This window comes from Oncorhynchus mykiss, chromosome 28 (assembly GCF_057628025.1).
Source record: "Oncorhynchus mykiss isolate SJ-2025 chromosome 28, ASM5762802v1, whole genome shotgun sequence".
NCBI classification, from domain to species: Eukaryota; Metazoa; Chordata; class Actinopteri; order Salmoniformes; family Salmonidae; genus Oncorhynchus; species Oncorhynchus mykiss.
Genome location: NC_143049.1, coordinates 34,244,146 through 34,270,400, shown reverse-complemented (window position 1 = coordinate 34,270,400; position 26,255 = coordinate 34,244,146). Strand labels below are relative to the sequence as shown.

Genomic DNA, 26,255 nt, shown 5'->3' with positions numbered 1-26,255 from the left:
TATTGTCAATCAGTGTTGCTTCCTAAGTGGACAGTTTGATTTCACAGAAGTGTGATTGACTTGGAGTTACATTGTGTTGTTTAAGTGTTCCCTTTATTTTTTTGAGCAGTGTAGTTCATTAAAACGTTTGGATGGAAAGGTATTTCACTAATATTGTAATAAATTATAGGTCATATTTAATAGAAATGTGGAGACACTGGACAGTTACTTTACAACCAAATCTCTATTTTGGATTTAAATGGCATGTTATAGAAGGGTCCAGACACTTTTGTTGTTGGGATTTCACATTTTTGAGAAACACCCCAAATAGCAAACCACTTCCTCAACGTCATTGTGTAGTATGGGGTCCCCAAAATGACACGAACAAAGGCTAAAAAAAAAGAGTCATTTTTAAGCAACTTATTCCTCGACTGATAAGTAATTATGTGAAATGGGACCAACTGTTGAAACAATGTTTGCCTCAGGAGGAGGATATACCAGTTCCAGGAGAAATGTGAACCGAAACCATTACCTCAGAATCTGTAACCTGGCCTACAAATCATACAGGTTTGCTCATTAACATTTCTGTCATCATTCTTGGAGGAAACACATATCTGGTTCTTGTTATTATTATAGAAATGTGACTTATAGATCTATCATTCTAATTGAAAGCAAGTCTAAGAATGGGGTATATCTGTTCTATGTGTGCCATTTCTATGCTTCCCGTTTTAGGTTTTGTTTTTGTGTCTTTCACTTTGGGTTTTGTACACCAGCTTCAAACAGCTGAAAATACAATGTTTTTGTTATGGAAAATATATTTCACAGCGATTTAGATGATTCAGTGATACTCTACACTATACTTGCTTGTTTTGTCACAAACTGAAATTAGTCGAACTATTTACGTTTTTGCAACCAGGAAATGGCGGATTGATTTCTGCATAGTGCATCTTTAAATGTTTTGCATTTAAGTAATTTTGCAGGCGTTCTTATCCAGAGCGACTTACAATTCGTATGTTCATCTTAAGATAGCTAGGTGAGACAACCACATGTCACAGCCGTAGAAATGCTAATAGAAACAGATTGTATATTTTAGCGGCACATTCAAAAGCATGGGGATTGTTTGTTCAATCTTACCTTCCGAGTGGCGCAGCGGTCTAAGGCACTGGGTTCGGGTTCGTTATTTCAATTGGGACTGGTGAATAGCAATGCATTTATCCATGTGCATTTATCCATGTGCATTTATCCATGTGCATTTATCAGGAGTCGACTGCATTGAATAAACCCGGTCATTGGGGTTTCATAAAAATAGTCCCTTTGGCTGTGCTTGGCCCAAGGCCCATGACCCTTTACTGAGTGTCTGCTAACCTGTCCCTCTCCCTACTCCCCTCTACTTCACCTCTCTGGTTGGACACTGCAGAGTACCTCAATCCCTCCTTCCTTCTGAAGAGCATCTTGGTTTTCCACTGCTGTATCATAATGATGGACACATTTTGTTTAAAGCAGGGATCTCATGACCTGGGGGCCAACGTCAGTCTTTCAGTTGTCATGGGGCCCACAAAAGGCAGTGTGTCAGCCTGATAGTTTGAGACCCCGGTGGAGAAACACGACCCCGGTGGAGAAACACAACCCCGGTGGAGAAACACGACCCTGTCTAATCACTTCTAGGATTGCTATGTCACGTCTTATCACCTTTGATACTTGACACCAAGCGTCAACTATGGAGGGGGTGGGGAGCGTCATCTATGGAGGGGGTGGGGAGTGTCAACTATGGAGGGGGTGGGGAGCGTCAACTATGGAGGGGGTGGGGAGCGTCAACTATGGAGGGGGTGGGGAGCGTCAACTATGGAGGGGGTGGGGAGCGTCAACTATGGAGGGGGTGGGGAGCGTCAACTATGGAGGGGGTGGGGAGCGTCAACTATGGAGGGGGTGGGGAGCGTCAACTATGGAGGGGGTGGGGAGCGTCAACTATGGAGGGGGTGGGGAGCGTCAACTATGGAGGGGGTGGGGAGCGTCAACTATGGAGGGGGTGGGGAGCGTCAACTATGGAGGGGGTGGGGAGCGTCAACTATGGAGGGGGTGGGGAGTGTCAACTATGGAGGGGGTGGGGAGCGTCAACTATGGAGGGGGTGGGGAGCGTCAACTATGGAGGGGGTGGGGAGCGTCAACTATGGAGGGGGTGGGGAGCGTCAACTATGGAGGGGGTGGGGAGCGTCAACTATGGAGGGGGTGGGGAGCGTCAACTATGGAGGGGGTGGGGAGCGTCAACTATGGAGGGGGTGGGGAGCGTCAACTATGGAGGGGGTGGGGAGCGTCAACTATGGAGGGGGTGGGGAGTGTCAACTATGGAGGGGGTGGGGAGCGTCAACTATGGAGGGGGTGGGGAGCGTCAACTATGGAGGGGGTGGGGAGCGTCAACTATGGAGGGGGTGGGGAGTGTCAACTATGGAGGGGGTGGGGAGCGTCAACTATGGAGGGGGTGGGGAGTGTCAACTATGGAGGGGGTGGGGAGTGTCAACTATGGAGGGGGTGGGGAGCGTCAACTATGGAGGGGGTGGGGAGCGTCAACTATGGAGGGGGTGGGGAGCGTCAACTATGGAGGGGGTGGGGAGCGTCAACTATGGAGGGGGTGGGGAGCGTCAACTATGGAGGGGGTGGGGAGCGTCAACTATGGAGGGGGTGGGGAGCGTCAACTATGGAGGGGGTGGGGAGCGTCAACTATGGAGGGGGTGGGGAGCGTCAACTATGGAGGGGGTGGGGAGTGTCAACTATGGAGGGGGTGGGGAGTGTCAACTATGGAGGGGGTGGGGAGCGTCAACTATGGAGGGGGTGGGGAGCGTCAACTATGGAGGGGGTGGGGAGCGTCAACTATGGAGGGGGTGGGGAGCGTCAACTATGGAGGGGGTGGGGAGCGTCAACTATGGAGGGGGTGGGGAGCGTCAACTATGGAGGGGGTGGGGAGCGTCAACTATGGAGGGGGTGGGGAGCGTCAACTATGGAGGGGGTGGGGAGCGTCAACTATGGAGGGGGTGGGGAGCGTCAACTATGGAGGGGGTGGGGAGCGTCAACTATGGAGGGGGTGGGGAGCGTCAACTATGGAGGGGGTGGGGAGCGTCAACTATGGAGGGGGTGGGGAGCGTCAACTATGGAGGGGGTGGGGAGTGTCAACTATGGAGGGGGTGGGGAGCGTCAACTATGGAGGGGGTGGGGAGCGTCAACTATGGAGGGGGTGGGGAGCGTCAACTATGGAGGGGGTGGGGAGCGTCAACTATGGAGGGGGTGGGGAGCGTCATCTATGGAGGGGGTGGGGAGTGTCAACTATGGAGGGGGTGGGGAGTGTCAACTATGGAGGGGGTGGGGAGCGTCAACTATGGAGGGGGTGGGGAGCGTCAACTATGGAGGGGGTGGGGAGCGTCAACTATGGAGGGGGTGGGGAGCGTCATCATACTTTTTCTCCGTACTCTTTCTGGCACTCTCTCTCTTTTAATCACTCTCTGTCTTGCTTGTGATACCAGTAACTGTGTAACGTTCCATTGTATACTGTCATGCAATTTAGACACACAGTGGAACCAAGAGTCAGATGACTGCGCTGACTACAGGAACAGAAGAAGAGACAGTCTATCCTCTGTAGTCCAGCCAGATCTACCTCTGAACAAGCTAATCTTGTGCCATCACACAGTTGGCCTCTGGTCAGGGATAGGGCACTCAGTGGCAGGGTGTGTTTTTGTGAGTGTATGTGGTCAGAGTGGTGTGTGTGGTCAGAGGGGTGTGAGAGTGTGTGTGGTCAGAGGGGAGTGTATGTGGTCAGAGGGGTGTGAGAGTGTGTGTGGTGAGAGGGGTGTGTGAGTGTGTTTGGTCAGAGGAGGGGTGTGGAGGGAGGAGGAGGAGGAGCAGGGGAGAGGGAGGAGGAGCAGTGAGATGATGAGGGAGGAGGAGGTGTAGGGGAGAGGGAGGAGGTGCCTTGGGGAGGAGGGAGGAGGAGGTGCAGGGGAAACGATGTACACCAGGTTTCCTATCTGTCACAGCAGCAGAGTGCACTTTGACTTCAGCGAGGTCCCTAATTAAGCCCCCTCCTCCACTACCAGGTGACTTTCTTATTTTCTCTCTTTCATATTTTTTTTCTAGGTGTGTGATAGTTTGTAGAATGGTTGTGTTGTAGGGTAACCGGGATCCTGGGACTGTCCCGGGAAAACGTCACATTTCCTGAAAAAAATTAAATGACAAGATCTAATGCAATTCCACAAAATACAAAAACATCCACAGCTGCAGATTAGCAAAAATAAATAAATGGCACAATATCCAGACAGGTTGTAGCATGGAAGCGTTTAGCCTAGCGTATTTAGTTCACACAGTCACCATAAATGCAAAGCACACACATAATTAACACTGCTGGACTGCACACGAGACCCGAATGCAGTTGGTAAACCCTACATGAAACCCCCACGTATAGCCTATAAAATAACGTGTGCCTCTTTTTAGCTGTCATTGTGACTCTTCAGACAGTCACACATTTGATAGGCCTAAGCAATTCCCTACATAGTCATCTCTTGTCATAATTCAGAGGCACGAGGGGAAATGATATATTCTCGTGTCCTAGAGCCTAGACTATTTTATATCCAGTCCCCTATCCCACTGAAACCCCAATTCCCGACTCCGGTCTCGCATGAAAATTCCTAACTTCATTCTGTAATCCATAGGCAGCATTATCAAAACACATCTCTTTCCTATTCATGTCGAACCGCTATAACGTTTCCCCCGCTTCTTTCGGCTGTCTCTTCTTGCTGCGGATACGAGAGCTTCGGTGATCAACAAACTGTATGAGAGAATAGATATGGATATTATTTGAACAGTGTTTCCCCCGTTAAGATGCCTTGATATTTAAACTAGGTTCACACTTCATCTGCCCGTTATTCATGAGAGATATTTTTTAATTCGCTGGAGGTTTTCTAGCAAGTTTAGCAACTTTGGTCATTTGACTTTTGTTTGACTGCTTTTACAAAGTTTGTATGATTCGACAACGCTCTGTTTTTCGAAATAGCCTACATCTGAAATGCGCTGAATTCACTGAGGAACATGATAACTCTCGGGATTTTATGAACGGCCTGTTTCGCAATTCACAACAATGTAATTGGCGTTCAAAGACAGTTACTCTATCATCACTAAAATATCCGTTTGATTTGCTCCGAAGTCGTTTCATAGTGGCGCAGCGCCCCTCTTATTTGAGGACAACCCTGGCGTAGTGACCATATCTTTGTTTTAAATTATTCCCGGTATTGAAACTTGGTAGATTTTCAGGAAAATATGAATCCTGATTGTGTTATTTCAAATGGGATCCCCTTTGCACAATAAGGAAAAAACAGCTACGTTGGTGGACATTTGAACTGGTGTATTCCTCTGTGTGTTTTCAATGTTAATCTGAATATATTTACACATTTACAGCCGATGTAACATGCTGTGGTTTAGTGTAAAATGAAGAGCGTGCTGTGGATGTGTCCGTGCGTGTGCCGTGTGTCTGTGGGTTTTGAGTGTGCATCGGGTCGTAGGTTTGTGTGTTGGTGGGCTTCTACGTGTGTGTTCTTACACACTGTATTTGACATCCATTATGTTGATCTGATCTCATGGTTGCTGAGAGGTGGGGGTAGGAAATGCCTCCCTGGGATATGGATAATCCTAAACATAGGGATACCGGTGGGGGTGAATGCTGCTGGGCAAATATTGGGATGGGTGTTGAGTCCATCCAGTCACAATCCCCGTAATTCATCTGCCTCCCCAGTCCCCACAACTGAATCCTCAGACCATTGAATAAATAGTGTTATGCTGTATATGGCTCTACCTCACAGACCTTTGGGTCCTTGAAAAGCGCTATTTAAATATCATATATTGTTAAGAGGTATAGGCACAACAAGGATGCTGTAGTAGTGAAAAGATCCTTGATCCATAGAACAACAGCCAATTTATCTGATCAGACTACTGGAAATCTCATTTGTCATGACCTGATTGGCTAAGTCATTATTTTGTCCTGGCCTGATTGGCTAAGTCATTATTTTGTCCTGGCCTGATTGGCTAAGTCATTATTTTGTCTTGACCTGATTGGTTAAGTTATTATTTTGTCTTGACCTGATTGGTTAAGTTATTATTTTGTCCTGACCTGATTGGTTAAGTTATTATTTTGTCTTGACCTGATTGGTTAAGTTATTATTTTGTCTTGACCTGATTGGTTAAGTTATTATTTTGTCTTGACCTGATTGGTTAAGTTATTATTTTGTCTTGACCTGATTGGTTAAGTTATTATTTTGTCCTGACCTGATTGGTTAAGTAACCCAAGACAAATTACCACTGGACAATTTTACAGTACTTTACTCTGTGAGTCTCTGCTGTGTGTAAGCCTAAAATAGGTCTATTTCTCTTTCTCCCGTGTCCTAGCTTCGATGTGGAGAATGGCCCGTCTGCGTGCTGCAGCCCCTCGGGTCTCCAGGCGTCCCCTGGCTCCGGCCTGGTCCTGCACCCCAACCTGGGGGCCCACGGGCAGCGCCGAGAGTCCTTCCTCTACCGCTCTGACTCGGACTACGACCTGTCGCCCAAGTCTCGCGAGTTGTCCCGGAACTCCTCTATCGTCGGAGAACTGTGAGTCCGCTTGACACGTCCTGACAAATATACTGTATTGGAATAGATTTGCATCTTGTTCCAATGCGTATATGCTTAGCTCACTCATATCACTCAACCCTGTTGAATCCCAGCGAAAAGTGGTTGGTTGTAATCACATTTTATTACTATCCAACCAATGGCTTTTATTAGCAAAGACATTTATTTTGAGGGATTTTTCAGGGTTTATAATTGAATCACTGTTTATCCCATGTTGATTGCTGTTCTTCAGGCATGGAGAAGACCTGATTGTGACCCCCTTTGCTCAGGTAAATATATTCTCTACTTGTGACTCTACATGGAAATAGATTTTCAGAAACGTATGGATTGTATTATTTTTTTTAAATGACCTTGGAATGATCACATGTAAGTGAACGTTAGATGTGCTCTGGCTTTAGGTTCTTGCCAGTCTCCGCACGGTACGGAACAACTTCACCACCTTGACCAATGTACAATGTACCTCCAAGTAAGTGTTCCTACAGTTGTTGTTTTGTCATAGGGATGTGACGTATGATTGTGCACCTGTACTAATATTTAAATACTTCACCAACACTTGTCACTTGGTGTCACCAGTGTGCCACAGAATGAACCTTTTGGGTGTTAAGGCTTCAGCCAACCACTAGGTGGCACTTGGGTCCAGTTGATTTCATGCTGAGACACCACACCACCATACTTTATGTTGTACCACAGACACCACAGACACGACACCACCATACTTTATGTTGTAACACAGACAGCACACCACCATACTTTATGTTGTAACACAGACACCACACCACCATACTTTATGTTGAAACACAGACACCACAGACACCACACCACCATACTTTATGTTGAAACACAGACACCACAGACACCACACCACCATACTTTATGTTGTAACACAGACAGCACACCACCATACTTTATGTTGAAACACAGACACCACAGACACCACACCACCATACTTTATGTTGTAACACAGACACCACAGACACCATACCACCATACTTTATGTTGTAACACAGACAGCACACCACCATACTTTATGTTGAAACACAGACACCACAGACACCACACCACCATACTTTATGTTGAAACACAGAAACCACAGACACCACACCACCATACTTTATGTTGAAACACAGACACCACAGACACCACACCACCATACTTTATGTTGAAACACAGACACCACAGACACCACACCACCATACTTTATGTTGAAACACAAGCCATGTCTTATTTTTACAAGGAATGATTGAACAAAACGTGTTACTTTAAGCTATTTCTTAATTTATTTCATGAGGATTGATTGTACAAAACGTGTCTTAGTTTGTATCGCTGCCAAGCATGTGTACTGTTGTACTTGTAATGTTGAAATCCAAGTAGTTATGATGTATATGAATTGGTAAAGCATATCGACAGATATGATATTACTGTACATACACTGAGTGTAGAAAACATTAGGAACACCTGCTCTTTCCGTGACATAGACTGACTGACCAGGTGAATCCAGGTGAAAGAAGCTATGATCCCTTATTGATGTCACCTGTTAAATCCACTTCAATCAGTATAGATGAAGGGGATGAGACGGGTTAAAGAAGGAGTTTTAAGCCTTGAGACATGGATTGTGTGTGTGTGCCATTCAGAGGGTGACTATTTAAGTGCCTCTGAACGGCGTATGGTAGTGGGCAAAAGAGGGTGCAATTTAATATCAGGAAGGTGTTGCAAATGTTTTGTACACTCAGTGTATATTGTAGTGTGTGTGTATGAGAAGTGTATGATATACTGGACAAAATTATATAAACGCAACAATTTCAAAGATTTTACTGAGTTACAGCTCATATAAGGAAATCTGTGAATTGAAATACATTAATTAGGCCCTAGTCTATGGATTTCACATGACCGGGCAGGGGCACAGCCATGGGTGGGCCTGGGAGGGCAAAGGCCCAGCCAATCAGAATACGTTATTTTACCCCATAAAAGGACAGAAGGGCAGAAATAAATACTCCTCCGTTTCATCAGCTGTGGTTGGTCTCAGTCGATCCTGCAGGTGAAGAAGCTGGATGTGAAGGTCCTAGGCTGGCATGGTTACACGTGCTCTGCAGTTGTGAGGCCAGTTGGATGTACTGCCAAATTCTATAAAAGGACGTTAAAGGTAGAGAAATTAACATTCAATTATCTGGCAACATCTCTGGTGGCATGCCAATTGCACACTCCCTCAAAACTTGAGACATCTGTGGCATTGTGTTTTGTGACATTTTAGAGTGGCCTTTTATTATCCCCAACACAAGGTGCACCTGTGTAATGATCATACTGTTTAATCAGCTTCTTGATATGCCACACCTGTCAGGTGGATGGATTATCTTGACAAAGTAGAAATGCTCACTAACAGGGATGTAAAAATTTGAGAGAAATAAGCTTTTTGTGCATCTGGAACATTTCTGGGATATTTTATTTCAGCTCATGAAACATGGACCAACACTTTACATGTTGAATTTATATTTTTGTTCAGTATAGATACACACAGTAATATCAGATATATGTCAAAACTTCACATACAATAATATAAGAGTCTTAAACAACCACTGTCTGAATGCAAGGCAAAGTGATTGTATCAATGAATACTAAATCCTAAAATACTCCATACTTAAGCTATTACCTGTTGAAAACAATGACCTGTGAGTCAAACTCTGCCTTTAAAACCTATTGTAGAATAGGTTTTAAAATCGGGTTTTAAAGGCAGAGTTTGACTCCCAGGTCATTGACTGTTGTATGTCCTTCAGACCATGAGTCAATATTGACCACAGACATGTGGATATGAGGGTTACCTCAGAGCTCATAGTAATGAATGATAAGTAACTCCATTCAGATACCATCAAGGTAAATATTTAAGAATAAGTGTACACTAAAGAGGACGAGAGACAAAGTGTGTGTGTGTGTGTGTGTGTGTGTGTGTGTGTGTGTGTGTGTGTGCAGTCCTTTTAATCCAGATCCTGTGTTTCTCTCCTCCTCTCCCCGTGTTTAGGAGATCACCTGCTGGTCCCCAGCCTCCCGTCACCAGAGTCTGTCAGTCAGGTGAGCTCTCTGATGATGCCCATTCCAACGTTTCAAACTCCAAACACTGTATACAAACACTGTGCTAAAAGGCGGGGTGATTTGGTGCCAAAAGGCGGGGTAACTGGTTATGGACACTGGTTATAAAAACAAGCTGCCCTCCAGACCTGGGTTCAAATTGTAGTCGTTTTCCTTTCAAACACTGTGTGTTTTCATTGAGCTTCCCTGGCTCAATGGAACCAATGGAATCATTCCAAAAGTGCAAACGCTGCCCGTTTAACACTCCAGACTGGCTCAAGTATATGTTAATTTAAAAGAAAACAAACTATTTGAACCCAGGTTTGCTCCCCTTACAGTTGAAGGGTGCAATGTCTTAATCACAGAAAATGAACCGTGGTGACTAAACAACAACACAAAACTTCCCTTGCCCTGATGTCACAATCAGAGATGAGATAGAAATTCTGAAAAGAGAAAAAGTGAAAGACAGGAGAATCGGTTTCTCTGCCCAGCTGGAGGATGGAAAGGTGAAGGAAGAAGTGATGAAGCGAAAGGGGGATGTTTTGGTTTCCTGTTTGGTGGGTCTGTCCAGGTCCATTGACGTCAGGCTGGCCCACATACGGCCCCTCGGCACTTCCTATCACCACAGATGTGTAGACGTTCAGGAAAAAAATACAAGATAAGACAGTTCTGAGGAGTGTTGAATTGTACTTCCCTCGTGTGCACACGCAGATGCAGGCACACATACCGCCACACCAACTCTGTGGAAAAGGGAATGCTGAAACGAACCAATGGAGGGTGCAGTACCCACAAGTAAACACAATGATGAAGATACAGACACTGTACAGATACAAAATGGAAAGCTTGGTGTATAACTTCCGCCGCCGATATAGATGGCCGGAGCCGTCAGAGACGGCCGGAGCCGACAGAGACGGCCGGAGCCGACAGAGACGGCCGGCAGAGACGGCCGGCGCCGACAGAGACGGCCGGCGCCGACAGAGACGGCCGCCAGAGACGGTCGGAGCCGCCAGAGACGGCCGGGGCCGGCAGAGACGGCCGGCGCCGACAGAGACGGCCGGAGCCGGCAGAGACGGCCGGCAGAGACGGCCGGCGCCGACAGAGACGGCCGACAGAGACGGCCGGAGCCGGCAGAGACGGCCGGCAGAGACGGCCGGCAGAGACGGCCGGAGCCGGCAGAGACGGCCGGAGCCAACAGGGATGGCCGACAGAGACGGCCAAAGTCGACAGGGATGGCCGAAGCCGACAGGGATGGCCGGCAGAGATGGCCGGAGCCAACAGAGACGGCCGGAACCGACAGGGATGGCCGACAGAGACACCCAGAGCCGACAGAGACGGCCGGCAGAGATGGCCGTAGCCGACGGAGATGGCCGGAGCCGACGGAGATGGCCAGAGCCGACGGAGACGGCCGACAGAGATGACAGGGATGGCCGACAGAGATGGCCGACAGGGACGGCCGGCGCCGACAGAGATGGTCGCCTAGCTTCGCGTTCTCAGGAAACTATGCATTATTTAGTTTTTTTATGTATTATTTATTACAGTGCCTTGCGAAAGTATTCGGCCCCCTTGAACTTTGCGACCTTTTGCCACATTTCAGGCTTCAAACATAAAGATATAAAACTGTATTTTTTTGTGAAGAATCAACAATAAGTGGGACACAATCATGAAGTGGAACGACATTTATTGGATATTTCAAACTTTTTTAACAAATCAAAAACTGAAAAATTGGGCGTGCAAAATTATTCAGCCCCTTTACTTTCAGTGCAGCAAACTCTCTCCAGAAGTTCAGTGAGGATCTCTGAATGATCCAATGTTGACCTAAATGACTAATGATGATAAATACAATCCACCAGTGTGTAATCAAGTCTCCGTATAAATGCACCTGCACTGTGATAGTCTCAGAGGTCCGTTAAAAGCGCAGAGAGCATCATGAAGAACAAGGAACACACCAGGCAGGTCCGAAATACTGTTGTGAAGAAGTTTAAAGCCGGATTTGGATACAAAAAGATTTCCCAAGCTTTAAACATCCCAAGGAGCACTGTGCAAGCGATTATATTGAAATGGAAGGAGTATCAGACCACTGCAAATCTACCAAGACCTGGCCGTCCCTCTAAACTTTCAGCTCATACAAGGAGAAGACTGATCAGAGACGCAACCAAGAGGCCCATGATCACTCTGGATGAACTGCAGAGATCTACAGCTGAGGTGGGAGACTCTGTCCATAGGACAACAATCAGTCGTATATTGCGCAAATCTGGCCTTTATGGAAGAGTGGCAAGAAGAAAGCCATTTCTTAAAGATATCCATAAAAAGTGTTGTTTAAAGTTTGCCACAAGCCACCTGGGAGACACACCAAACATGTGGAAGAAGGTGCTCTGGTCAGATGAAACCAAAATTGAACTTTTTGGAAACAATGCAAAACGTTATGTTTGGCGTAAAAGCAACACAGCTCATCACCCTGAACACACCATCCCCACTGTCAAACATGGTGGTGGCAGCATCATGGTTTGGGCCTGCTTTTCTTCAGCAGGGACAGGGAAGATGGTTAAAATTGATGGGAAGATGGATGGAGCCAAATACAGGACCATTCTGGAAGGAAACCTGATGGAGTCTGCAAAAGACCTGAGACTGGGACGGAGATTTGTCTTCCAACAAGACAATGATCCAAAACATAAAGCAAAATCTACAATGGAATGGTTCAAAAATAAACATATCCAGGTGTTAGAATGGCCAAGTCAAAGTCCAGACCTGAATCCAATCGAGAATCTGTGGAAAGAACTGAAAACTGCTGTTCACAAATGCTCTCCATCCAACCTCACTGAGCTCGAGCTGTTTTGCAAGGAGGAATGGGAAAAAATTTCAGTCTCTCGATGTGCAAAACTGATAGAGGCATACCCCAAGCGACTTACAGCTGTAATCAGAGCAAAAGGTGGCGCTACAAAGTATTAACTTAAGGTGGCTGAATAATTTTGCACGCCCAATTTTTCAGTTTTTGATTTGTTAAAAAAGTTTGAAATATCCAATAAATGTCGTTCCACTTCATGATTGTGTCCCACTTGTTGTTGATTCTTCACAAAAAAATTAAGTTTTATATCTTTATGTTTGAAGCCTGAAATGTGGCAAAAGGTCGCAAAGTTCAAGGGGGCACAATACTTTCGCAAGGCACTGTACATTGTTACCCCAGGAAATCTTAAGTTTTATTACATACAGCCGGGAGGAAATATTGGATATAAGAGCAACGTCAACTTACCAACATTACGACCAGGAATACGACGAAGCGGAGCCTCTGTTTGGTCTACCACCCAGGACAATGGATCGGATCCCAGCCGGCGGCCCGAAACAACGCTGCTGCAGAATGGGCAGAAGAAGCGGTCTTCTGGTCAGGCTCCGTAAACGGGCACATCGCGCACCGCTCCCGAGTTTACTACTCACAAACGTCCAGTCTCTTGACAACAAGGTGGACAGAGATTGTAACGTTCTTTGTTTCACGGAAACATGGCTCACTCGAGACATGCTATCGGAGTCGGTCCACCTGGTTTCTTCACGCATCGCACCGACAGAAACAAACATCTGATTAACGAGACATGGTGTGATCATAACAACATACAGGAACTCAAGTCATTTTGCTCACCTGTCCTAGAATTCCTTAAAATCAAATGTCGACCGCATTATCTACCAAGAGAATTCTCCTTGATTATAATCACAGCCGTATATATCCCACCCAAGCAGACACATCGATGGCCCTGAATGAACTTCATTGGACTCTATGTAAGCTAGAAACCACATATCCTGAGGCTGCATTCATTGTAGCTGGGGATTTTAACAAGGCTTATCTTACTCCCTAAATTTTATCAGCATATCAAATCCGCTATCCGGGACGAAAAATGCTGAACCACTGTTACTCTAACTTCCGCGACGCATATAAAGCCCTGCCCCTCCCTCCTTTCGGAAAATCTGACCACGACTCCATTTTGTTGCTCCGAGCCTATAGACAGAAACTTAAACAGGAAATGCCCGTGCTCAGGTCTGTTCAACGCTGGTCCGACCAATCTGAGTCCACTCTTCAAGACTGCTTCCATCACGTGGACTGGGATATGTTCCGCAGAGCGTTGAATAATAACATTGATGAATACGCTGATTAGGTGAGCGAGTTTATTAGTAAGTGCATCAGTGATGTTGTACCCACAGCAACTATTAAAACCTTCTCCAACCAGAAACCGTGGATTGATGGCAGCATTCGTGCAAACCTGAAAGCCCGAACCACTGCTTTTTATCAGAGCAAGGCGACCGGAAACATGACCAAATACAAACAGTGTAGCTATTCCCTCCGCAAGGCAATCAAACAAGCTAAGCGTCAGTATAGAGACAAAGTAGAGTCGCAATTCAACGGCTCAGACACGAGAGGGGTCTGCAGTCAATCACGGACTACAAAAAGAAATCCAGCCCCGTCGTGGACCACGATGTCCTGCTCCCAGACAAACTAAACAACTTTTTTGCTCGCTTTGAGGACAATACAGTGCTAACGACACGGCCCGCTACCAAAACCTGCGGGCTCTCCTTCACCGCAGCCAACGTGAGTAAAGCATTTAAACGTGTTAACCCTCGCAAGGCTGCCGGCCCAGACAGCATCCCTAGCCGCGTCCTCAGAGCATGCGCAGATCAGCTGGCTGGTGTGTTTACGGACATATTCAATCAATCTCTATCCCAGTCTGCTGTTCCCACATGCTTCAAGAGGGCCACCATTGTTCCTGTTCCCAAGAAAGCTAAGGTAACTGAGCTAAACGACTACCCGTAGCACTCACTTTCGTCATCATGAAGTGCTTTGAGAGACTAGTCAAGGATCATATCACCTCCACCCTACCTGACACCCTAGACCCACTCCAATTTGCTTACCGCCCCAATATGTCCACAGACGACGCAATCACACTGCACACTGCCCTATCCCATCTGGACAATAGGAAAACCTATGTAAGAATGCTGTTCATCGACTACAGCTCAGCATTTAACACCATAGTACCCTCCAAACTCGTCATTAAGCTCGAGACCCTGGATCTCGACCCCGCCCTGTGCAACTGGGTCCTAGACTTCCTGAAGGGCCGTCCCCAGGTGGTGAGGGTTGGAAACAACATCTCCACCCCGCTGATCCTCAACACTGGGGCCCCACAAGGGTGCGTTCTCAGCCCTCTCCTGTACTCCCTGTTCACCCATGACTGCGTGGCCATGCACACCTCAAACACAATCATCAAGTTTTCAGACAACACTGCAGTGGTAGGCTTGATTACCAACAACGACGAGATGGCCTACAGGGAGGAGGTGAGGGTCCTCGGAGTGTGCTGTCAGGAAAATAATGTCACACTCAACGTCAACAAAACAAAGGAGATGATCGTGGACTTCAGGAAACAGCAGAGGGAGCACCCCCATATCCACATCGACGGGACAGTAGTGGAGAATGTGGAAAGTTTTAAGTTCCTCGCTGTACACATCACGGACAAACTGAATGGTCCACCCACACAGACACAAGAGGCGCAACAGCGCCTCTTCAACCTCAGGAGGCTGAACAAATTTGGCTGGTCACCAAAAACACTCACAAACTTTGATAGATGCACAATCGAGAGTATCCTGTCGGGCTGTATCACCACCTAGTACGGCAACTGCTATGCCCACAACCGTAAGGCTCTCCAGAGGGTAGTGAGGTCTGCACAACGCATCACCAGGGGAAAACTACCTGCTCTCACAAAGTTGTCCTTTGTCTCTGTGATACTGTAATTCTTGTTCTTTGTTGATATGAACCTGCAACCAGTCAAAATCTATTGAGCAGTCAGTACTGTTAATACATGGAAAGCACAATGTTCAGGGCCATACAATTTGTCCATTGCACAGTATACAGCCTACAATGCACTGTACTACAGTATCCATTCTCAGACTTTCTCCTTCCCACCTTCAACAACCTGTTTGCTCTCTGAACTGGCTTATGTTGGTTGTGTCGCATAATTTGAAACAGGTTAAATCAATTTTGAGTGGTTGTGTTCAATCAATGACATGTCTTCTCTATTTGTATTTGATTGTTGCCACTTGTGTTTACCAGTATGGATGACATGTGCATTAGAATGCAGATTGTGTTTTTAGAATGAGAATGTGTTTAGAGTTTTGCTGAAAAGTCTAAGTGAGATCTGCAAATGGTGTTTTACCATGTGAAATGGTTTAAGGTATTGACAACAGACTACATAATTAGCTAAATGAGTCCAGGCAACTGAGAACTTTGTTCAGCCAATGGGTTTTAGTGTTTTAGCAATTGAGAAAAACTGTAATACTGATTTGAACCAGAACAATGAACTAACGTGTCAATAGGAAGGAACTATGCTATCCAGGTCTGTCTTCTGTTTGGCAAAGCCGATAGAATTTCATCGACAGGAAAAGGAGAACAGAGTTTTCCTGTTTTGCATCCGTGTTTTGTTAGATTAGGCAGTAGTCTCTTTGAGAGAGAGCGAGAGCCATCTGGATAATGGTACACTCTTAGAAAAAAAGGTGCTGTCTAGAACCTAAAATGTTCTACCTGGAACCAATAAGGGTTCTCTTGTGGGGACATTAGTCGAATACTATCACGGCATGTAAGCTAGTTGAAGGATACGTGGTTGGGTCTGAAAACATGAGCTGGGATTGTGGCAAGCTGGCTTGTTAATCTTCTTAACAGGGGATTGTTTTAACTGAAGCCCTTTGACGAGCCTCTTAGAAAATTATTAATGTTTACTGTACCAGTGACTGTGTGAATGGGACCCTTAGGGATGTTTATACAGTCTCTCTGTCTTTCCAATGCCATACAAAGATACTACTTAGAATGCATGCCCAATAAGTTACTTAATTGTACTAGTGTGGACTTTGGAACAGAGTATGTGTCTTGAAGAGTTTGTATTTGTGTAGGGTTTGATGGGGGAAGTCGTAACCGAAGATATGTGCATGAAACTCAAGCTCAACATTTCTCAGGTGTTGGGTAGAATGTTTGTGCATACTTTGTGTGTGTGTGTGTGTGTGCGCGTGTGCGTGTTTGTGTGTGCGTGCGTGCGTGTGAACATGTGAATGTTTCTGTGTCAGAAAGACCTCAGTGTGAGACTCTTTGTATGTGCACAGTGGAAGCGGCTGTGTGTTTACATCTGTGCAGACAGACTAAACCAGAGTTCCTGAACCTGAACCTTCTGAGGCCAGAAAATCTTATTGTTTTGAGGAACATAAAAGACTGTAAAAAAAAAACAGATTTTTTATTTTGTAAATCTGCTCCAAGTATTCCCACACGTAATAGGGAGACGTGATCGTATACAAATGTAAGCAAGGTTTGAAATGATGATGTTTTAGTCAAATATTACATCTGTTTGGGCTTCTTGTGCTCAGTTTTCAGTCTACAAATGATTTGTAAATATGTTCCTGCCCCCGACCATCCGCTCAAGAAAAAAATGGCCCACGACTGAATCTAGTTGATGGCCCTTACCTCTACGGTATGCTTAATGTTTATCTCAGTATGCCTTTTCCCAAAGTTGTTCAGACACAACACACATGACTCTGTAAAGTGAGTTAACTCAACGAGACAACACATTACTAACATACACATTCCTAGCCCAGAAACCAAACACACATGTGACTGTTTGCGTAGTGTCCCATGGGTGTGGGCCCCACTCAAAACATTGGTCATCCACCTTTTGTTTGATATTGTAAACTACGTCATGAGAGGATAATTATTGCGGAATGTAAAGTGGGTTACTGAAGCCGTGTGGTTTATTCCTTCAAATTCTGCTTTGATGTCACTAAAGCAATTACAGACAAGTATATGCAATTATAGGCCATTCAAATGTGTATATATACAGTGTGCCTAAATTGGGCACATTTTTGTATGTCCTCATTTTGTGTGTGTGTGTGTGTGTGTGTTTGTTTGTGTGTGTTTGTGTGTTTGTGTGTGTTTGTGTGTGTGCGTGCGTGCGTGTGTGTTGTCGAGTCCATTGACAGCACATAAGACTTCACTCTCCAGTCCGTTATACAGGAGGCCCGTCCAGTGTTAGTTAATCCTTCATGTGAAATCCCTGTTGTTTCCCTATTGGGCCTAGAGGACAGGGATCCTGAGGTGTATTTGTGGTGGGGAGGGTGTCAAACTCAGCAGACTCGACTGTCATTTTGATAGTTGAAAGAAATTGTGCCGCATTTGTAAACTCAAATTCCCCCATGAAGCCAGTTGATGAACTGATGATGAGCGTGAGAAAAATATTTGTTTTCTGTGCATTCAGTGGAGGGGATTTGTGTCAATTTCCCCAATCTACTCATCAGCTGTCCACATCTTGACATAAATGTTGTAGGTGAAGGTGCTTATTGCTTTAGTGTGTCCATCTCTCCTTCTGGATGATTCCTAGGTGATCAGGACAGGTCTTCCCCTCACGTCTCTATTAGAACAAATCAGAATAAACAGGCTGAAGGTGGAGGCCTCTCTCTCTCTTTCTCTCGCCCACACGCTCTCCCTCTCTCTCTTTCTCTTGCCCACATGCTCTCTCTCGCTCTCTCTCTCTCTCTCTCGCCCACACGCTTTGTCTCTCTTTCTCTCGCCCACACGCTCTCCCTCTCTCTCTCTCTCTCTCGCCCACACGCTCTTTCTCTCCCTCTCTCTCTTTCGCCCACACGCTCTTCCTCTCTCTCTCTCTCACCCACACGCTCTCCCTCTCTCTCTCTCTCTCTCGCCCACACGCTCTTTCTCTCCCTCTCTCTCTCTTGCCCACACGCTCTGTCTCTCTCTTTCTCTCGCCCACATGCTCTCCCTCTCTCTCTCTCTCTCTCGCCCACACTCTTTCTCTCCCTCTCTCTCTCGCCCACACGCTCTCTCTCTCTCTCTCTGTCTCTCTGTCTCCCTCTCTCTCTCTCTCCCTCGCCCACACGCTCTCTCTGTCCCTCTGTCTCTCTCTCTCTCTCTCTCCCTCGCCCACATGCTCTGTCTCTCTGGGCAGGAGGCTGACCCACACCCCAGTCTTGAAACTGGGGTGATTTGCTGTTGTCTGTCTCTTTCTGTCTCTCTCTCTGGCCATTAGGCCCAAGTGTGGAGGACAGACTAACACAAACAACCAAAGGGAAGTGTGTTTGTGTGACTGCTTGTGACTCCCTCTGTTGTGAGAGAGGGGGGAGATGTGAGCTTGCAGATACTTCAGAACCATTTACTTTCATCCAGCCAGACTAAGTCAAACGTACTTTCATAGTCTGGGTTGTGTTCATTTGGGAACAACGTTTCAGAGAGTACCTCCCTGTTTCACTCACTTTCCTCCGCTTTGTGCCTACTGAACATGACTCCCGTAGACCCAATATGTTTTCCTCCTAAGTGTCATGGTTAAGGTGAAAAACCAAATGCAAAGGAAGAAATAATCAAAGCGTATAACATCAATGGAAATAATATAACATAGAACAATATACACTCAGTGGCCAGTTTATTAGGTACACCCATATCTAGTACCGGGTCGAACCCCCCTTTGTCTCCTGAACAGACTGAATTATTCAGGGTGTGGAACCGTTGCACAATTGGTATCAAAGGACCTAAAGTGTGACAGGAAAACATTCCCCACACCATTACACCACTGCCACCAGTCTGTAACGTTGACACCAGGCAGAATGGGCCATGGACTCATGCTGCTTACGCTAAATCCTGACTCTGCCATCAGCATGACAACAGGAACCGGGATTCGTCGGACCAGGTAATGTTTTTCCTCGATTGTCCAGTGTTGGTGATGGTGTGCAAACTGGAGCCTCTTCTTCTTGTTTCTAGTTGATAGGAGTGGCACCTGGTGTGGTCGTCTGCTGCAATAGTCCATCCGTGACAAGAACCGACGGGTTGTGCGTTCTGCATCAAAGCTGGGACCGAGAGACTGAAAAACAGCTTCTATCTCAAGGCCATCAGACTGTTAAACAGCCACCACTAACATTGAGTGGCTGCTGCCAACACACTGACTCAACTCCAACCACTTTAATAATGGGAATTGATGGGAAATGATGTAAAATATATCACTAGCCACTTTAAACAATGCTACCTTATATAATGTTACTTACCCTACATTATTCATCTCATATGCATACGTATATACTGTACTCTATACCATCGACTGTATCCTTATGTAATACATGTATCACTAGCCACTTTAACTATGCCACTTTGTTTACATACTCATCTCATATGAATATACTGCACTCAATACCATCTACTGTATCTTGCCTATGCCGCTCTGTACCATCACTCGTTCATATATCTTTATGTACATATTCTTTATCCCCTTACACTTGTGTCTACAAGGTAGTAGTTTTGGAATTGTTAGCTAGATTACTTGTTGATTATTACTGCATTGTCGGAACTAGAAGCACAAGCATTTCGCTACACTCGCATTAACATCTGCTAACCATGTGTATGTGACAAATAAAATTTGATTTGATCACCAACACTGGACAATTAAGGAGTGGAACATACCTGGAACATGACAGCGAGTTCAGTTTACTAGAGTGGCCTGGTCAGTTCCCAGACCTCAACCCAATAGAGCATCTTTGGGATGAAATGGGACGGGCTGTTTGCAGCATGAGTGTATCGCCGTCCAATCTGCAGCAACTGCCTGATGCCATCGCGTCAGCATGGACCAACATCCCTGTGGAATGTTTCCGACACCTTGTAGAATTCTCTGAAGAATTCAGGTTGTTCTGGAGACAAAGGGGTCCCAACCCGGTACTAGATGGGCGTACCTAATAAACTGTCCGGTGAGTGTATACCTATATAACATTAATAATTGATTGCTTAGTTTATTTTAAACATTGGTATCCAGCCGCCCTATACAAAGGCAATAGATTTAAACTCCAAGGCTCTCCAGTTAATATTTATTAGCTTTTACTATAAGCTCTTCTTTCTCAGAAGTCAAACGCTTGTTTATGTGATTTAGTCACTCAGGGCTCAGAGTTCTTTCCTGAGCACATGACCTGAACAGGAAAAACTCCCAGCCCCATGTTATAGTACCTTTACTGAGTTTTGGTGAATGGCTACTGCACTGTCCTGTAAATGAACTGGAACATAGCATGGCCCATATAATTTAACTAGGCAAGTCAGTTAAGAACAAATTCTTATTTACAATGACGGCCTACCCCGGCCAAAACCGGACGATGCTGGGCAAATTGTGCGCCTGGATTCCAGGGTGTCTGTAGTGACGCCTCACTGAGATGGAATCTAACCAGGGTGTCTGTAGTGACGACCTCTAGCACTGAGATGCAGTGTCTTAGACCGCTGTGATGCAGCCTGGAATCTAACCAGGGTGTCTGTAGTGACGACCTCTAGCACTGAGATGCAGTGTCTTAGACCGCTGTGATGCAGCCTGGAATCTAACCAGGGTGTCTGTAGTGACGACCTCTAGCACTGAGATGCAGTGTCTTAGACCGCTGTGATGCAGCCTGGAATCTAACCAGGTTGTCTGTAGTGACGACCTCTAGCACTGAGATGCAGTGTCTTAGACTGCTGTGATGCAGCCTGGAATCTAACCAGGTTGTCTGTAGTGACCCCTCACTGACTCCTCACTGAGATGCAGTGTCTTAGACCGCTGTGATGCAGCCTGGAATCTAACCAGGGTGTCTGTAGTGGCGCCTCACTGAGATGCAATGTCTTAGACTGCTGTGATGCAGCCTGGAATCTAACCAGGGTGTCTGTAGTGACGACCTCTAGCACTGAGATGCAGTGTCTTAGACCACTGTGATGCAGCCTGGAATCTAACCAGGGTGTCTGTAGTGACGCCTCACTGAGATGCAGTGTCTTAGACCGCTGTGATGCAGCCTGGAATCTAACCAGGGTGTCTGTAGTGAATTCTCACTGAGATGCAGTGTCTTAGACCGCTGTGATGCAGCCTGGAATCTAACCAGGGTGTCTGTAGTGACTCCTCACTGAGATGCAGTGTCTTAGACCGCTGTGATGCAGCCTGGAATCTAACCAGGGTGTCTGTAGTGACGCCTCACTGAGATGCAGTGTCTTAGACCGCTGTGATGCAGCCTGGAATCTAACCAGGGTGTCTGTAGTGACTCCTCACTGAGATGCAGTGTCTTAGACCGCTGTGATGCAGCCTGGAATCTAACCAGGGTGTCTGTAGTGACTCCTCACTGAGATGCAGTGTCTTAGACCGCTGTGATGCAGCCTGGAATCTAACCAGGGTGTCTGTAGTGACTCCTCACTGAGATGCAGTGTCTTAGACCGCTGTGCCACCCGGGAGCCCGTTAATTACATAAAACTGGTTTATAAGATCACAATGGCCAGCCCTCCAGTTAGCTTTGTTCACTCAGTTTGGTCTAGGGGGGTTTAAGGCGAGAGAAAGGGGCAGTGTGAGGTGGCTGGTGGACGGAGGTGGGCTATGGGGGTGGATGCCCAGGCCTGCCCTAGTTTTTATTTTATTTTAATTCAGGTATTTAAACAGGTTCACTGTAATTTTATATTATTTTTACAGTTTTAATTTGTTTAATTTAGGAGACGTATTGTGTGTTATGTCTCACCTTTTATTATTTGATTTGTTAAGGACTTTGAAATGAATCCTGTGTAAGAACTGTGCTCTATAAATAAAGTTAGATTTGATTTAGTGGGTGATGGGTCTCTGACAGAGGCTGGTTTGTGGGCCGAAGAGAGGGAACAAGAGAGCGTGATGGAGAGGACAGCGGGCTGAGTCCACACTGAGGCCTGTTGTCCTCCCAGCATATGGCCGAAGCATTAAGACCGACTGTGTCTGGCTGCGAATAAAAGAAAACCTCAGTCTGCCTGAAAAAAAAGGCCTGTCATCTGGAAAAGTATGTTGCGATCTGTCTCTCTGAGTTCATTTTCAGAACCCAGAAATGCGTCATCCACACCACCGTTGACTGTTGACATTGTGAAATATCTCCTGACCCATAATAGCTGTGCATTTAAAATAAAGTAGTATTAGGGTCCTTTCTGTTCTTGGTTCAGTTCAAACACTACAACTCCTTACTACAAGAAGTGAAACATTTTGTGTCAAAACCTCATCGCATAGGCCTCCCGGGTGGCGCAGTGGTCTAGTGCACTGCATCGCAGTCACAACAGACACCCTGGTTAGATTCCAGGCTGCATCACTGCGGTCTAAGACACTGCATCTCAGTGAGGAGTCACTACAGACACCCTGGTTAGATTCCAGGCTGCATCACAGTGGTCTAAGACACTGCATCTCAGTGCTAGAGGTCGTCACTACAGACACCCTGGTTAGATTCCAGGCTGCATCACAGCGGTCTAAGACATTGCATCTCAGTGAGGCGCCACTACAGACACCCTGGTTAGATTCCAGGCTGCATCACAGCGGTCTAAGACACTGCATCTCAGTGAGGAGTCACTACAGACACCCTGGTTAGATTCCAGGCTGCATCACAGCGGTCTAAGACACTGCATCTCAGTGCTAGAGGTCGTCACTACAGACACCCTGGTTAGATTCCAGGCTGCATCACAGCGGTCTAAGACATTGCATCTCAGTGCTAGAAGTCGTCACTACAGACACCCTGGTTAGATTCCAGGCTGCATCACAGCGGTCTAAGACACTGCATCTCTATGAGGAGTCAGTGAGGAGTCATTACAGACAACCTGGTTAGATTCCAGGCTGCATCACAGCGGTCTAAGACACTGCATCTCAGTGCTAGAGGTCGTCACTACAGACACCCTGGTTAGATTCCAGGCTGCATCACAGCGGTCTAAGACACTGCATCTCTATGAGGAGTCAGTGAGGAGTCATTACAGACAACCTGGTTAGATTCCAGGCTGCATCACAGCGGTCTAAGACACTGCATCTCAGTGCTAGAGGTCGTCACTACAGACACCCTGGTTAGATTCCAGGCTGCATCACTGCGGTCTAAGACACTGCATCTCAGTGAGGCGCCACTACAGACACCCTGGTTAGATTCCAGGCTGCATCACAGCGGTCTAAGACACTGCATCTCAGTGCTAGAGGTCGTCACTACAGACACCCTGGTTAGATTCCAGGCTGCATCACAGCGGTCTAAGACACTGCATCTCAGTGCTAGAGGTCATCACTACAGACACCCTGGTTAGATTCCATCTCAGTGAGGCGTCACTACAGACACCCTGGAATCCAGGCGCACAATTTGCCCAGCATCGTCCGGTTTTGGCCGGGGTAGGCCGTCATTGTAAATAAGAATTTGTTCTTAACTGACTTGCCTAGTTAAATGATATGGGCCATGCTATGTTCCAGTTCATTTACAGGACAGTGCAGTAGCCATTCACCAAAACTCAGTAAAGGTACTATAACATGGGGCTGGGAGTTTTTCCTGTTCAGGTCATGTGCTCAGGAAAGAACTCTGAGCCCTGAGTGACTATATCACATAAACAAGCGTTTGACTGCCACCAGAGACTCTGTGTTCGAGCCCAGGCTCTGTCGCAGCCGGCTGGGCACTAAGTAATTCACCTACCAGAGTTTGTCGTGGTCAGGTGACTGTCATGAACACTTCCCTAATAACTCCTGTATGTGAACAGAATGAACCAACCGCCGCCACTTATTTATCCTATGAAGGGAATCACATAACAGGCAGTTTAGATGATTCAGTCAGTGGTCTTTGATGTTGGTGGACCAAATGCACAATGAAACCCTCTAATATCTCTTTATACATCCTCCATAGAGGGAAAAGGCAGGATGTGGTTGCATCTTGGCACGTCTCGCCGACCCCGACCGCTCGGGCCAGACAGCTGCTTTGTGGTACTTGTCGGGTTTCAGCAACACCCCCCCTTATGAAGACTCCCCTTTGATGAAGCTGTTGCACGTTTCTTGCTCAGCTTGGGGATCTAACAAAAGTCTTCAGATCTTAGTCAAGGTTGCACATCACCTTCTGATGAAGCTGTGGCACATTTCACTCTGGTCCGCCGCTGCGACACCTGTGTCGGTCCGACCAGGATTCAAACCCACGTCTCCTTCATGCTATAAGACTCTTAGGAGCTAACACAAGTCTTCAAGTCTTAGACGAGGATACTCATCAAGCATACAGTAGTTGGCCTAACCACCCCTGTTATACATGGGTGTAGTCCAGTCTCCATGAAAGAGGTAGAGCAAACTGCCTCTGCAGGAACTCACCTTGTTTTTGTTTTTTTTGAGGGGGAATTCCGATTTCATGGCTGCGCTTTTTTGACATCACACCAGTTTATAGGTGACATGATGGTGCCGTTGCTGTGACGTCAAAGCTCTTTTATCTGAGTTGTTGCAAGTCGCTGTAACACACACACTGGTTTGTCCCGTTGGGTCCAATCGGTTCCGTATGTGAAGCTTTCAAAGTGGAGATCAGGGACTCCCACAGAAATAGAATGGGGACTCTTTAGTTGCTGAGAATGTTACAGAACAGAGTCCCCATTCCCTGGCGTTCAGTACGCACCCAAAAGACTACCTTTGAATGGTATTTCTTCTATTTGAAGGCTTCACATATGGAACAGATTGGACCCAACGGGGCAAGCCAGTGTGTGTTACAACGATTTGTGTCAATAACTCAGATAAAAGCACATCAAATCGCTATGACGTCACAGTGACAGCGCCATCTATAAACTGGTGTGATGTCAAAAAGAGCGGCCATCAAATCAAAATGCATTTGTCACATGCGCTGAATACAACCGGTTTAGACCTTACCGTGAAATGCTTACTTACGAGCCCTTAAACAGCAATGCAGAGTAAGAAAATATATAAGCTAAATAAACTAAAGGAAAAAAAGTAACACAATAAAATAACGAGGCTATATACAGGGGGTACCGGTACAGAGTCAATGTGGAGGCTATATACAGGGGGTACCGGTACAGAGTCAATGTGGAGGCTATATACAGGGGGTACCGGTACCGAGTCAATGTGGAGGCTATATACAGGGGGTACCGGTACAGAGTCAATGTGGAGGCTATATACAGGGGGTACCGGTACAGAGTCAATGTGGAGGCTATATACAGGGTGTACCGGTACAGAGTCAATGTGGAGGCTATATACAGGGTGTACCGGTACAGAGTCAATGTGGAGGCTATATACAGGGGGTACCGGTACAGAGTCAATGTGGAGGCTATATACAGGGTGTACCGGTACAGAGTCAATGTGGAGGCTATATACAGGGGGTACCGGTACAGAGTCAATGTGGAGGCTATATACAGGGGGTACCGGTACAGAGTCAATGTGGAGGCTATATACAGGGTGTACCGGTACAGAGTCAATGTGGAGGCTATATACAGGGGGTACCGGTACCGAGTCAATGTGGAGGCTATATACAGGGGGTACCGGTACCGAGTCAATGTGGAGGCTATATACAGGGGGTACCGGTACCGAGTCAATGTGGAGGCTATATACAGGGGGTACCGGTACAGAGTCAATGTGGAGGCTATATACAGGGGGTACCGGTACAGAGTCAATGTGGAGGCTATATACAGGGGGTACCGGTACAGAGTCAATGTGGAGGCTATATACAGGGGGTACCGGTACAGAGTCAATGTGGAGGCTATATACAGGGTGTACCGGTAAAGAGTCAATGTGGAGGCTATATACAGGGTGTACCGGTACAGAGTCAATGTGGAGGCTATATACAGGGGG

At 46.4% G+C, this 26,255-nt stretch overlaps 1 protein-coding gene across 3 annotated transcripts in view; it reads left to right on the top strand.

The window, feature by feature from the left end:
* Positions 1-26,255, top strand: part of LOC110509034 (3',5'-cyclic-AMP phosphodiesterase 4B) — a 116,142-nt gene that overhangs the window by 61,585 nt on the left and 28,302 nt on the right. For all 3 annotated transcript variants that reach the window (XM_036966732.2, XM_090225166.1, XM_090225167.1), the window contains 4 exons: positions 6,400-6,600; positions 6,851-6,887; positions 7,017-7,084; positions 9,629-9,678. In XM_036966732.2, coding sequence (XP_036822627.2) covers positions 6,400-6,600; positions 6,851-6,887; positions 7,017-7,084; positions 9,629-9,678 — 356 coding nt within the window. The remainder of the gene's footprint in view (positions 1-6,399; positions 6,601-6,850; positions 6,888-7,016; positions 7,085-9,628; positions 9,679-26,255) is intronic.